Source organism: Bactrocera tryoni, chromosome 5 (genome assembly GCF_016617805.1).
Source record: "Bactrocera tryoni isolate S06 chromosome 5, CSIRO_BtryS06_freeze2, whole genome shotgun sequence".
Lineage (NCBI taxonomy): Eukaryota > Metazoa > Arthropoda > Insecta > Diptera > Tephritidae > Bactrocera > Bactrocera tryoni.
Genome location: NC_052503.1, coordinates 63,677 through 78,196, shown reverse-complemented (window position 1 = coordinate 78,196; position 14,520 = coordinate 63,677). Strand labels below are relative to the sequence as shown.

Sequence of the window (14,520 nt, the reverse complement as noted above, 5' to 3'; positions counted from 1 at the left end):
AAGAAACGACTGACGCGCTGTTGTTAACTCGGCTATAATCGCGTAAGCGGTGTCTACGCCAATAAAGAAGAAGAATAAAGTCAAATTCTGGGAGACTTGCGCTCATACAAATCGATCGATCGTCTTGAGAATGAAGAATTATCCAGTGGAATTTCTGAATTCATTGGAAAGGCTTGGTATGCCACCGCATCATTTCCGTCTCAAAGTAGAATCTGTCGTTATTATGTTTCGCAATCTTCATGCGCCGAAACTATATAATGGAACCCGACTGATTGTGATGCAGCTATCGAATACAAGGAGGCAGAATGCTTGATTCTACGAATTTCTTAGAGTTCTAACGATTGGCCATTTCAGTTCAAACGTATTCCGTTTCCAGTGAAAATTGAATTTGAGATGACAATCAACAGAACACAAGGATAGTCGCATAGTCTGTGGCATAGTCTGTGGCATAAATTTGGAAACGCCATGTTTTTCACACGGCCAGATATACGAGGCGTACTCACGAGTTGGAAAATCATATTTTCTGTACACAGAAACCAAAAAAATTATTTTATCAAGCTGCGTTACATTGAAAAAAAAATTAAATGATAAATTCAACTTTAGTTTCATTCCAAAACACATAATTTCACGCAGAACAACGGCACTATAGATACATATACAGTGTTTATATGTATAAAAATATTTTAGCTATCATTGTAAAACACCAATGTAAAACAAGAATAAAAGAAATGATTAAATGACAAAAATATTCGCAATTAAGTAAATCAGATGGGCAAAAGAAAATATGATGCAACCGCTGTTATTAATTTATATTCAAAAAATAACGCTTTTTGTTTAAAATTACCACCCACGGTGATGCAATGTTTCACTAAAAGCATGCAGTTTACTGATAATTTGAATGAATAAAAGTAGCAATTTTTCAAATATGTCTTATGGTGTACTCATTGCCAACATGTTCTTGATACATATATCCTCTTTCGTATATAATGCATGATTTTATGACTGTTAGTTATTCACCAGTTATGTATGAATGAACGCGAAACAGTTAACAGAGAAATGTCATTTACGGTATATTCTGGGGAACTGTTGATATGCACAAGATGCATAATTTTAATTAAAAGAAGTAAAGATGGGCTAAGTACGACGATCAAAAAAGTGTAACCGAACATTTTATATTTGGAACAATTATATCTAATTACCTCAAATCAGATATATGTAAGTGATATGAATTCAATCAAAGCTAAATTTAATATAAGGGGTATATGAGGAAAATATCAAACAAATAATAGGAAATCCTAATTTCATTCTGAACTGATGAAAATCATTATATATTGCACATGGGAGCTGGGGTAATTTGTAGATCTACATGGGGTAATTTGTACATCCCAGATTTTCAGCGTTAAACTATAGTACATATATCCAATATTATGCTTTTACTCAATTTTGCTAAAAAAAACGCAACCTCATTTTTCAAAATATGAAGCACATAAAAATAAAACTTAAATATACTACTTTATTAACAATTTTACAATACGTGTGTATATACTATATGTTAGTTTACGGAATGTATTTAACAGAAGCAGCAGCAATATGCACAAACGTTGACATTTGAGAGTTGGAAGCCATGTTAATAGTTAGTGTACATCAATAGAGTCAGTTGTTAGCATGAGTTTAGCGTGATACGACCGGCATTTGGAAAGCGCATTAACCAACTCTTCGATAAATATTAAACCGGTTTTCTGGATTAATAAGTGCACAGTGTAAATAAATATGTTTAATTAAATGAAAACATCATATAATCTGAAATTTTATAACCAATTCTAAATAAAAAGTGCTTCTATAATTTGCAAAAAAAAATTATTTAAGGTCGTAGAAACCCCATTGATAGTTTCTCTATCAAACTATATGTATGTATATCAGCACTCAAAAAAGTTCATTGTGGGTAAAAGAAGGCATTATTGCTAGGTACCTATGAAATAATATGTGATATGAAAATTACTATACAAATTGGTAGAAATTTTAGAAGGGAAAGCCTGAAATTTAACTTTCTTGGATTCTTTTGTAAAAACTTAATGTATGCACATAAGCTTGAAACTGTTGTGTTTAAATGTGTTATGTTCCACTTTGCTACAGCCGCAGTGCACATTCATAACAGTATAAATTGGGTTGTATATGAATGTATTTTTACTTATGCATACATACATATGTATAAAGACATACCTAACAAATAGAAAATTGTGTCAACTTTTTCTTCTTTGGCTGAAACTCTTTTTTGTACAAATTATTAGAGTTGGCGTGTATGTTGGCATTGTAGAACGTTTTTTGGTGGTAGTTACATTCAGCTTATTATTTTTCTATTATAAACGAATATTTTTGAAATCTTTCCAATTCAGTGTTCTTCATTTAGAGTTCAGTCCCAGATGAATACGCATATCTTTTATTTCATCTGTATATTTACAAATATATGTGTTGAAATATATATTTTATTCATGTTACCATTATCGAAGAGCAACAATTGGAAACTTTTTGCTAAGGTTCTTTAACGAATAGCAAGACATCTATATTTAAAAACATATCCCAGCGTTACTTTTTAGTTGTTTCGCCGCAACTTCGGAGTAAAAAAACACTTTGCTAATGCACCAAGTCTGTAATGTCTGTGTAATTAGGTAAAAATCGGAAAAGTTAAAAATAATTTCAAAAAGTGGGAAAATTGTGAATACGCATATATAGGATTTAGCGTATAAAGAGATTCGAGTTATAGAATACAACTTAGCATAAATCTCAGAAAAATAATATATTTTTTATTATACATGGTATATACTAGAGGACCCGTCCACGCTTCATTGTGGCTGATACATAGATAAAACTACTACTACCATCTATATGATTTCTAGAGCTGGATTATAACTAATGAGATATAGCATTTTTATTAAGCAACTTGTGTTAGTTTGCAAAAAAATGGATCATAAAGCATTTCGTGTGTTAATAAAGCATTACTTTTTATGGGAAAATACTGTTGAATTTTGGCTCAGGGAATTCCAACGTTGAAAAGATATTTGCTAAGCTGGAAACAGGCGAAATGAGCAAAGTAGGTGCCTCTCAAGTTCATAATCCAACAAAAACAACGAATATCTGATTCTGAGAAGTGTTTAAGTGCTCTCTAATCGGAATAAAGCCGAAATTTTTCGTCGGTGATAGAAACATAGCTCCATCATTTCCCACTGAAGTCCAATCGACCGTCATTCACATGATGAACCGGTTCTCAGACGTGGAAAAACGAAAAAGGCGGCTGGAAAGGTTATCACATCAGTGTTATGGGATGCACGTGGTATAACACATACTCAACGACTTATTACTGAGCCAGTTATAATATATTTCACTGCGTATTTGGTTGAAGTTCTTTTCTTCTATTTCAAATATTTAGCAATTGTATTATTTTTGAGAAGACTCTGTTTAAAATTGTACCCATATATTCAAATGATTGTTACAAACATGAATTTTGAACAAATGCTTATTATTTGAAATATAATTTTTGTATCTATGAGTTGTATTAAATTTTGACATAAAGAGATAAAAGGTATGTCATGTCCTTACCCTGGCTCTAAGCTACCTCTCCACCAATCTTCTGCCAAATCGGTTCAGCCGTTCTTCAGTTATAAATGGTGTAACTAACACAACTTTCATTTATATATGTATATAGATTTGCACAAACGATTTTTCTTTTCTTCACACATTAAAGTCATTGAACCAAGAGTACAAGTAGCCGAAACAGTCAAACGAGCTTTGTACGACGTGAAGATGAAACAAATTGTTTTTCATCTCTGATCGATTGGAAATAATGGTTACCACTTGTGGGATGAGTGTGGGCTTCATTGTTGTCGACATTGTATTTGTATTAATTTCCACTTCCAATCTTGCCAAGGGTACTGTAAAACGTGCCTTCTACTAATTTTCTGTCGGTTCGCGGAAAACATATTGATGCAATATCGGAGTTGTTCGTTAAATATGTATTTAGTTTAGCTTCTAACACTACGAAGAACTGACTGAAATTTAAAAAGGGTACATAGCACCTAGAACATGTAAAGAATATGACAAAACATGTATATTGAGTATCTTCTACTTTTATTAAAAGATGCTTATCTCTCTGTAAATAAACAACTCCGTTGGTTTATATAAATCTCGGTCGTTTCTTACCAAACGAATGAACATTTTCAATGAGTATTGCATCCTCAACTCCTACTCCCGTACGGTAGCTTTAATTCTAATCGTTAAGTAAAATATAAAATAAAGTATCATCACTTTAAGCTCACGGGAGAAACAATTTGAAATAGAAGTCACTCATATTTAAACAAAATTTGAATTTTGATTATAACTTGGTTGAATCTGATAATATAAGCTTAAAATTTTGTCCATAAGTGTAGTGTAATTTTATATTATTTTATCATATTCTAAATTGTATTTTTAGTTTCACGAAGATGCAGGCAGGTGAAAAACCCCAGACATTATTTTGGGCCATCCTTTTTTGTTTGTTATGGTTAGTTAAGACATCGGATGATGATTTGGTCGATTTCGATTTCGCAGACCTAAAGGAAATTGAATGGAATTACAACAGCGAGCGAGTCCGAGATCAATTGCATAATGCTGCTGACGATAACTTTATTCAAACTTTTGTAACAATGAGCGACTTGGATGAAGAAAACCGAATTCACCCTTTTAATTTGAGAGAACATGTTTTGAGAAGTGCACTTTCGAAAGCCTTAACTAATGAGCAGCTGCGCCAAAAGTTTGTGGAAGTTATGCCAATATTACGTGCCTTAACTCCTCAACAGCGATTAACATTGTCTGCGTTAATATCAGCACAAATTAATTTGAAAGGTGACCACGGCCTAAAATTAGAACAGGTAAATTTTACCTATTAAGTTTCTTGTGGTTAATCATTTTATTATTTTGATTACTATGACAGGTACGTGCGATGTTTGGAAATGACAAGAAACTGTTACTTCCAATTGTGTATGATATTGCAAATCTTGTACGTAATTCGGCTCGAAAATATTTGAGTTTGGATCTCGATTTGCCGAGCCAAAATAACCAGCCGCCAGATATAGAACGTCGCATGGGAGATGTATCATCAACAGAGTTACTGGATGAAGAACACATTAAGAAAATGGATGATTTATCTATCGTTAGTGAACAAAATAAAAATGGAGTGTCATTAGAAGAATTTTTCAGTGAAACTGGTGAAGAAATGTTAGATCCGAAAAGTATAAATGAGGAATTGCAAGAAGTATTGAATACAACTTCACCCCCAATCGAACAATTTAGTACTTTTAATTCGATTGAGAACTCACCGAAGCGAACTAAACGAACGGCTACAACATCAGAATTTGCACATAAATTAATTCGCTCTGATTTACCTTCAATCGATGATGACGATATTGGTCGCCGAATTACAGGAAATATTATACAACTGAACACCACAGCTTTTATTAATGCAAAAGACTTAAGTAATGATTCTTTGTCCAGCAAGAATCGATCGAATAGTATTGAATATCTAGATATCGGAAATAGAACATTTACTGAAAAACAACTTCAACATTCAAAATCCCATCAAGAAGTTGAGAATCTTGCTTTTGCTAGTTTAAAAGAAATAGAAGTAAATCTCCAAAACAACAATGAATCTATGGTAAATGAGTTGGACGAAATTTTACCCATTCCTGAAGAGCTAATTGCAGGTCCACGATACCGCATTTCAGGCAATAAAAAGCACCTCAGTCGGTCGAAACCAGCAACTACGAAACGAAAACGAGGCCAAGTTTCGCCTATTCGTTCCAATACAGAAGGACAACATAATGGAGGTGGAAGTAATAACGGTGTTTTGCCACCCCAGAAATGTGAGAGGTTCACTTCTTCTATGTGTATTCGAACTGAGGACTATCCACTGTAAGCGCCCGAAATTCTAAAATTTTAAACTCTATCTTATTGCTTCAATTTCACGTTTAACACTTATTAAAAGATGTGACAAAAATTTTGCTAATTCACATATACTAATATATATAACTGGTTTGTAACGTGGCTGTAAATTTCAACCATTCTTACAAATATCTTAAGATTCAACACTGTTATAAGGTTTCTGGTTCAATTGGATTTTCTTTTTATAGTTTGAAATTTAGTCTTCAAATTTTAAATTATTATTTGTTCATAATTATATAACATGATCGAATACAATATCAGAGATCTAATAATGGGTAGCATTCGACGACATAAAAACGCTATGGTCGCTTTGTGGGCCGATTTTCATGACAAGAATGCCCAGTTGGATGCAACTGATGACATTGACGACATTTCTATCCGTCGGTTAGTATAATTTATAAAATTCTAAAGTTTCATTATAAATGAAATTAACTTCAGTAAAGAAAACGAAGCTTCTGGAGGTGGATTGTGTCAGAGTATTGTTCGGTATGCGCGTCCTCAAAAGGCTCGTTCCGCATCTGGGGAATGGAAATATATAGTTAATACCGGCCAGCATACTCAAACGCTCAGATTAGAGAAATGCATGTAAGTATTTAAAATATATATTTTTTATTTAAGAAGGGAACACTTTTTTTTATGGATTTTTTCAAGCAGTGCATCCCAAGAGGGTTGCTCCTATTTGGCTCATAGCTATCGTTCTCATTGCACTCAGGTCTATAATTACCATCGCCTGCTTAGTTGGGATAGAACACGTGGCTTACATGTGGATATTTTTAAAGTACCTACTTGTTGCTCTTGTGAGATAGATGGATTGCGGCATCATTTTCCGTTCAAAGCAGATACCAAAACAAGACAGTTTACACCCGCTTTCAATTCAGATATATATTCGACTATTAATGAAGAACTCGACTATAATGACGAACAGGATGAGGATGATTTAAACTACCAACTTAATAATGGTCTTAAAGGAAATCACAAAAAGTATGATAACAATGAGTTAATGTTAGATAGTCGATCTAAACTTCAATCGCCAAATCCAACATTGGGATCGTATCTAATCCCCCCTGGTGGCGAAGAAGAATATGATTTCATTGATTATAAGCAAGATCTTCAGCATAAACATCAGAATTTTGGTCATATTTTGAGTACATCGGCAAATACGAAAAATATAATAAGGAATTCGCAACGTAGGCGGCCACATAAAAGACTGGGTCCAGCTAATACTTTCAATCAAGAGCGTGTAGATTTGGATATTGCACCAAGTGAGCTGCATCAGAAGCAAGAGGTAAACTTTTCTGCCAGCTCTTTGGCCAATTTTAATAAGCGAACTCCACAAAAACGGCAACGTATTCATTCTGTGCTCCATACAGCTCCAACTAGCATCTCACCCATTTATACTGCAGTCGCTGGTACATCCACACCTACTGACATCGTTAACTCTCCCATTGCAGGGGAAGACCCAACTTCTTCAACAACGACCATTCGTCACCGAGTCGTTGAAAGTAGCAACAGCATTGCCACCAATACCCATCAAACGTCAGGGCCGAACTCGTTCTATAACGGCACTCAGCAAAAACAAAGAAATTACAGCCCCAACAGCAAAGTTAACAGACATTACCAACTTCTTGGCAATGCAGAGCAGAACTCAATACCAAAATTTCGCTCAGAAGCACGCCCCATTATTACATCAACCACTAGAACAAGAAAGAGATCAAAGCCATCAACAGCGGGACACCCAAATCAGTGGAGCTTTTCGCAACATGAACAACCGACTTCCACGCAGCCTCCACACGTTCCTTCATTCCATGTAAACTCTATTCATAACACTGAATCTAATTCAACCGACTTTAGTAATTCAGCAGACACTTCTCAAGTATCATCTGAGCCCGGTGTAAAAAGAATAAACTATAGCTATCATCCTATTATTGACTTTTTCGAAAACCAAAAGTACTCTACCGTCGCGGCAACAGTAAAATCAATAGGTGAAGGTAGTGAAGGACAAATATATCCTCATAAGATAATGAAACCACGAACACCACTTGTATCGGAAAACTTAGGCGCTAACTCAAGAAATGGAGGGAGTGGACTGAGTTTGCGTGACAGATTCGGAAGTACTGCAGATTTGGTCAACAGACTTCATATGGATGACAATACCTGGCATCCGGTACTAATAAAAATGAAAGGTCATTCGTATTAGAAAAATATTTCGTATTTATAGAATTTTCACGATATGTGAGTATTGATTATATAATATAATTTATTTATTCCATTTATATAATTTCATTAATTTAATCCGCGTATTTATTAAACTATTAATTAATTTTATCGAAAGCGAGTTTTCTCGTAGAAATGCATAGCAAATATCCATATATGTAAATATTTGGATTTTTTTAAGAGCAATAATGACCAATAGAAATAAGCATATGCTGTAGTTTAAGTAAATTTATATTTGAAAGAAACTTATGGAGAGTTTTTCTTAATTAGTAACTATTCAATGAGAAACTCTTATACACACATATATGTAAACCTACAATTAGCGGAAAAGTAGATGAAATAAAAATAGGAATAATATTTGTGAGTATATATAAACAATACGAAGACATTAATGGTTGGTCAAAGCCTGTTTCATACATTTATAAATATTTTAAATTTAACTGAAATAAGTGACTAAAGGTTGTTTATAAATTATGGGTCAAAAATGTTTGTGTATGCTTTCATTTAAATACGCAAAATGTTTACAATCATTATTTTTGACTATCGTTAATTTCTACAGAAATAAAATACACTAATCAGAAGAACGGAAATTGTTATTAGGACGTACCACATTGTTAGTAATCACAAAATACCATTAAAATATCTCACATAAAACTAACACATTTGACATACTTAAATTCATCCAGAAGAACAGATATCATTATATTTGGTACAACGGGCTAGAACAAAAGCCGATTTGTTTCATTTTCGACGCTAGATCACACTGGCAGTGGCTAAGAAGATATGCCCCCTTAATTTCGTTAAAATGCCCAAACTGTGACCAGATGGGCCACACCAATGATTTTAATGTAATCCTATCGTATTATCTCTACGGTAAAATTTAATGCATTTGAATTTTTGTCCAGACAGTTATCTCACTTAAAACATTTTTAAACATAACCTTTTCCCTTGTAAATGGAGTGGTTATTATTTAGCCGCCGACCACTTTCAACCTTTTAGAGGGCTGGTTCACGTTAATTTTTCAAAGATTTTTACACCACAGTTTCCCCTACTGTAATACTCTTTAGCAAATCTCATCACTACAGTTATCGTTAGGAAGGTCAAATTCACGGAGAGACAGACATCCGGAATTTAAATGTCTTGTCATACTCATCATTTTGCTAATACATCTTTTTATCTAAGTATTTCAATTGATTTTGTGTTACAATCAATTATTATGTCAACAAAACTTCCTTACCCGTTAATGGCATTGCTGCATGTGAATTTACTGGCACACCGCCGTGCTTATTTAATTTGAATGGTTGATAAAAAATTGATTTGCGGTGGGAAAGCTCTTCCGCTTTCATAAAGTTAAACGGTGTTTAAATAAATAATCTATCTTCTTTTTTCTCAAGCACCCTAACTCTGTTTGTTACCCATTTAACAACCCAGTTGTCTATTTCCAGTTGGTACATAGAAAAGATATGTATAAGGAATTTTGTTTATAAAATACCTGTATAGGTAAAACCTTTCACAGTTGAAGTGTAAGCAATGCACAGTGCGGTTGACAATGTATCGTGAAAGTGAATAAAGATGTATATAGCCATGAAATATACAATGGGAATATTCGCGCTAAGCATTTGGTTTTTCAAAGTGTGTATTGCTATCAAATTGAAAGAGTTGTCACTTGGAATGCTATCTGACAATGTACCATTTCATCTGCAAGGTATTAAATTGGTACATATTGCAAATAGTGTGATGCATATAATTCTGCGTTTCTAAATATTTTCAATTGTTAATAAAAAATTATTTATCGAGCAGGCGTTCAACAAGCACCGCCCATTCGTTCACAGTCAATGAACCCCGTATCAATACCAGAGTTAATGAAAGTTTCCACTCTAACAAATGGTGCAACAAGTAGCAAGTGGCCAAAGAAAGCGAACGAAGTAAAAAAACAGCTAGCAGGCACTATACTAAACCAGAAAGTTCAAACGCAAACACACAAACGTCTTCGTAATAAACTTGTAAGTGATTCAAACACAACGGGTTTATTAAAGACTCAGCTACAAAATATGCCAATGTTGATGGCATCCACTACACTGCCGCTCGAAATCTTAGCGTCAGTTCGTAAAAACAAGACGCTACTTGATCAGCAAAAGCAACGGGCGAGACACCGGCACAAAAATTTGACAACCCATACTGTGGTTATGAAGACGGCTAACAAACAAAACAAGTTTCGACGAGGCAATGATCATAAAAACTTGTCGCAGAAATTGCGAAGAAATCGTGTACGTCGTGAATTACAGGAATCGTCCAACTCCAAAGGGAAACCAAAAATTAAAAAACAACCATCTACCTCGGAATTAGTCGATAATGCAAATTTGATTATTCGAAAAGGGACTTTGTTGTTATTGCACTTGGATAATCTATTGAAGGATGCCGATTTTTTTTTACGTAATGAAGAAGACATGATAAACTGGAATTCAAATTGCAATATGAAAAGCTTAATATTGCAAAAGTTCCCGCAGAATGAGTTAAAAAATTTACACTCCAAAACTCAAGAAGAAAATAAAAGAAAAAGAGATTGTTGTATTTTAAGAGTCAATTGTACGAAAAAACCTGATCGGAAAGCGGATGATAGGCTTCTCTATGAAGATGTCATAGCAAACATCAGAAATATGCAACATATACAAAATATCCATTAAAAGGAAAAGGAGCAGAAATAAGAGAATAAAGTTAGGAGTATCAGTAAATACTTGGCGAAATTATTATTTTGTTTCAGCTTTTATTCGACATATATATATATAATAGTAATGGAAATTATAGCTAAAACCATTGTACCTTTTTACTGAAAACTAAACATCTAATTATAAGGAGATCTTATATTATATATTATGTTTATTAATATAAATAATTTCCAATAACTTTTGAGTGAATTTTTAAATCAATACTTAATTTTGTATTCATGTGCCCCTCAGTGAGGTTTATTGAAAAGGATGTGGAGGTGTGGTTGGCTGGTAGTTAAGTAGGAGTAAATCAATATGGGAACTTGCTTCAAAGATCGGATGTATTTATTTACCTTTTGCAATCAGAACCACTGGTTTAAAAAATAGAAATTCAGAAAATTACTAAAGACAAGTGGTTGCACATGAACATAATAGCCTAAGCAAGTCACTCTGTTTTGTCTATTTTCGAGTAAAATTTTTATTGAGGTCTTCCGTTTTTCCATAGGAGCTTCTATTGTAGTTTGCAACAACCAATAAATTGTTTCAAAAGAACTATAGATAATTTAAAACATATTCCCAAAGAAGTCAGGAGCTATTTTCATTTAGATAAATGTTTTGGAAATAAAATTAAGTATAATTAATGATCATTCATGCAAGAAGTAAATTTATTTTGACTAGTTAGAAGCAACAATTGCTACATATGTATGGGTGTAAATCGAAGTAAGCAGTCGCACCAGGCACGCACGAAATTTTTTCAAGAACGCGTGACATTAATGGATAAGCATGTACTCATACATACAAGTAGGTAATTACCAAGCCTCACAAGGTTTAATAGGCATGCAAGTACCTACTTCGGTCGTGGAAAATCACTGAAATTTTCAGTCCGGCCCACATTTTAGTCTAATAGAGAAAAAAGTAAATGCTTGATTGCTTGAGCTATTGTGAAAGAGCGGTGAAGAAGAACGTTATCCGACGAAACCTTGATGGAGCTTGTAATTAAAACTAAAGAAACTTCGCTATTTATAAATTTTCTTAACATTTCTATTGTTTAAGAAAATACACACCATTGTTGTAGGACAATTTTTTTGTTCTTAGTGTAGGAATAATCAACAAGTCGAATTTCTGGAGGTGAATGCTTATAAAAGCGCAAACAGTCATTTTGTAGTTATTAGTTGTCATTGCTATGCAGTAACATAATAAACGGAGGAAATTCTATCAATATTATTTAATTTATTTGAATGATTAAAATATATTATTGGAAAACATAAAACAATAAAATAGTATGGCTCTATTAAAGTGTAGCCAGGTGCTGTCTGTAGCTTTGTTATGCACAGTGATAATAGCAGAAAATGCAATTCATGCGGTGCCTAGTTCCAAGCAAGTTATAACATCCAGTCACTCACATGACTTAGATGGTGGTATTGATAGAGAAAAAGACGATTTGCTATCCTCTTCCTCCATTGGTTATGGGTACTACTCGTACCCTTACTTGAATGGTGGTTTTTATGGGGGATACTATCCATATTATGGCGGCATATATGGTTTAGGTGAGTTTTACTACCTTTAACGATTTAAAAGACAACACAATTTTTATTGCATATTAATCACAAATTTATAACATCAATTCTATGTATAAAGATTAATCTGAGAATTACAGCTGAATAATCTAAGTCTATACAATATTTCCTATTCTAGTTTGCGCATAATTTTACTTTTATTGTACATTCATATACATCTATATAGTTAAAATATTAAATAAATTTTGTATTATACAGGTTATCCTTATTATGGTGGCTATTATGGCGGTCATCACGGCTTCCATGGCCATTACTGGTAAAGCTATATGCTGGAATATATGTGTGTGTAGCGGGTATATAAAAGTAAAAATTCTGTATTTTTTGCTCAAAAAATAGTAAAACTAAAATATTAGTAGTGTTAATTAAATTATTATGCCTATCTAGAAATTAAATGAAATCTATTTAGCACAACCGCAAGTGGAAATAGTTTTTCAGGATTATCATACAAAAAAAGTAAAAATATTTAAAAAATAAAATGTATATTTCTTATCGAATGCTAATAAAAATTAATTGAAAATAATGAAGTTCAATAAAGAAATAAAAACTAATACATTGTAATCAAAACAAAAATTTTCCGAACTTGCTTTTAAAAAGTGTTTAGTTATTTAGTGAATACCAAGTCAAAAAATATTCAAAGACAAATGTGTAATTAAATCTGGTAACTACAGAGATATCGAGATAATTTTTTCTCCACAAATTAGTTGTTTACATTAAGATTTAAATAAACCTGACATCCAAATTGTTTTTCAATATGGAAAACCTATTGTTATTAAAAAGTTATATATTTAACTATATAGAAATAATACTAAAGTTCTTGTACGAAACATTTTTATTTGTGAAGAGTATTATTGCTTCGCTGCAACCGAAGTTAACGCTTTTTCGTTATTTGATAAAATTATTACAGTGGTCGCAAGTTATTTGAGCTAGAAATAAATATACAGAAATATAGAGAAATTGCTGAGGGAGTAGTGATAAAAGAATGACGAAATGAAAAGTTATTGCAAAATTATAATTAAAATATAACAAAAACAACACAGTAAATTTATTGAAAAACTACTTTCACATCCACTGTCAGTTAATTTCAGTTTTTAAGTAAATCTTAAATTTTAAATTAAAACACTTGTGTACTTCTAATACCTTGAACCCTTGATATAATGCAAACAACGGTAGGGAAAGAACTACAAAGATGTGTGCCGTTAGTTGACGCACAAAATAAATAAAATCGTTAAACGCGGTTATTTGGCTAACAAAAAATAGTAACTCATAGCTTAAGTCTCTGTCTTCAATCCTTCGAATTTGTAATATATCTATGCGTTGGTAAGTCATAATAAACGAATTATCTTCACTATTCAATATTTAGCTATTATACCAACAATAGATGCCCTACGTAAAAAGTGTTAATCGACTTACTTTCACTTGTTGATCTTCTTAAAGTGCGCTCGCCTTGAGTTTCAATTTAGTGTCAACTTGTACAGGAACAAACGAATATTGTACATAGTATGTAAATACTGCGTGTGTAAAATCATATTATACAGTTAAGTTCAACTGCTTAAACGAGTTCGCTGTTTAAGTCTTTTGAGATAATCGTTGCGTATACATACATACGTACATGTTGTATAAACTATAAATGTGTGAAATATATCGATGAGCAAGTAATTAATTGAACTGTTAAGAAGCAAGGAAATGTCGTCTTACATGATCGAAGGCACTGACCTTGTAAACTCGTTTGATGAAACAAATAAATGGGATACGTACATGTGTAAATTTGTTTCGCTTTTTGTTTTTATTTCGAATGTGGCATATAAAGAATTTCTTGAAACTCTGGGTACGAAATGGCTAGGAATTGTGCAATTCCAAAGCACATATTGACATTTAAAATGGATTCGTCTCATCATTTTGAAAATTCGTTTATATTTATATACACTCCAAACTTGTTAAGGTCAGAAGAGACTGAAAGATAATAGCAACAAATTTGCATGTCGGAAATAATGCACGAACGCTACAAAAAGTAGTCGTTTTCCATCGGATTGTAACTGATAATGAAAAGTAGACCC

At 32.9% G+C, this 14,520-nt stretch overlaps 3 protein-coding genes across 7 annotated transcripts; all 3 read left to right on the top strand.

Annotated features, from left to right (window-relative positions):
- Nucleotides 1-1,680: 1,680 nt before the first annotated feature.
- On the top strand, nucleotides 1,681-8,895 carry LOC120778555 (neurotrophin 1). Of its 4 annotated transcripts, none has more exons than XM_040110409.1 (7): nucleotides 1,681-1,760; nucleotides 4,466-4,901; nucleotides 4,964-5,940; nucleotides 6,232-6,354; nucleotides 6,409-6,555; nucleotides 6,625-7,255; nucleotides 7,422-7,870. In XM_040110409.1, exons 2-7 carry the CDS (start codon nucleotides 4,476-4,478, stop codon nucleotides 7,779-7,781), a joined length of 2,664 nt encoding a protein of 887 aa, XP_039966343.1. In that variant the 5' UTR covers nucleotides 1,681-1,760; nucleotides 4,466-4,475; the 3' UTR covers nucleotides 7,782-7,870. The 4 variants fall into 4 exon arrangements, with proteins under 4 accessions (XP_039966343.1, XP_039966342.1, XP_039966340.1 ...); XM_040110408.1 differs by having other exon boundaries at nucleotides 7,341-7,870; XM_040110406.1 differs by having other exon boundaries at nucleotides 6,625-8,895.
- An 820-nt stretch (nucleotides 8,896-9,715) lies between these two features.
- On the top strand, nucleotides 9,716-11,021 carry LOC120778091. Of its 2 annotated transcripts, none has more exons than XM_040109786.1 (2): nucleotides 9,716-9,889; nucleotides 9,985-11,021. In XM_040109786.1, the coding sequence occupies exons 1-2, from the start codon at nucleotides 9,757-9,759 to the stop codon at nucleotides 10,866-10,868; spliced, it is 1,017 nt and encodes a 338-aa protein (XP_039965720.1). In that variant the 5' UTR covers nucleotides 9,716-9,756; the 3' UTR covers nucleotides 10,869-11,021. The 2 variants fall into 2 exon arrangements, with proteins under 2 accessions (XP_039965720.1, XP_039965721.1); XM_040109787.1 differs by having other exon boundaries at nucleotides 9,864-9,900.
- Nucleotides 11,022-11,758: 737 nt separating this feature from the next.
- On the top strand, nucleotides 11,759-12,954 carry LOC120778161 (ATP-dependent RNA helicase ded1). Its single transcript, XM_040109889.1, has 2 exons — nucleotides 11,759-12,436; nucleotides 12,665-12,954. The coding sequence occupies exons 1-2, from the start codon at nucleotides 12,172-12,174 to the stop codon at nucleotides 12,724-12,726; spliced, it is 327 nt and encodes a 108-aa protein (XP_039965823.1). The 5' UTR covers nucleotides 11,759-12,171; the 3' UTR covers nucleotides 12,727-12,954.
- The last annotated feature ends 1,566 nt before the right edge of the window (nucleotides 12,955-14,520 follow it).

Coding starts and splice junctions, on each gene's coding strand:
- LOC120778091 (XM_040109786.1), top strand. CDS start 9,757: ATGTATATAGCCATGAAATATACAATGGGAATATTCGCGCTAAGCATT. Junction 9,890..9,984: donor TGTACCATTTCATCTGCAAG/GTATTAAATTGG, acceptor TTTATCGAGCAG/GCGTTCAACAAGCACCGCCC.
- LOC120778161 (XM_040109889.1), top strand. CDS start 12,172: ATGGCTCTATTAAAGTGTAGCCAGGTGCTGTCTGTAGCTTTGTTATGC. Junction 12,437..12,664: donor TGGCGGCATATATGGTTTAG/GTGAGTTTTACT, acceptor TGTATTATACAG/GTTATCCTTATTATGGTGGC.
- LOC120778555 (XM_040110406.1), top strand. CDS start 4,476: ATGCAGGCAGGTGAAAAACCCCAGACATTATTTTGGGCCATCCTTTTT. Junction 4,902..4,963: donor ACGGCCTAAAATTAGAACAG/GTAAATTTTACC, acceptor TTACTATGACAG/GTACGTGCGATGTTTGGAAA. Junction 6,556..6,624: donor CTCAGATTAGAGAAATGCAT/GTAAGTATTTAA, acceptor TTTTTCAAGCAG/TGCATCCCAAGAGGGTTGCT.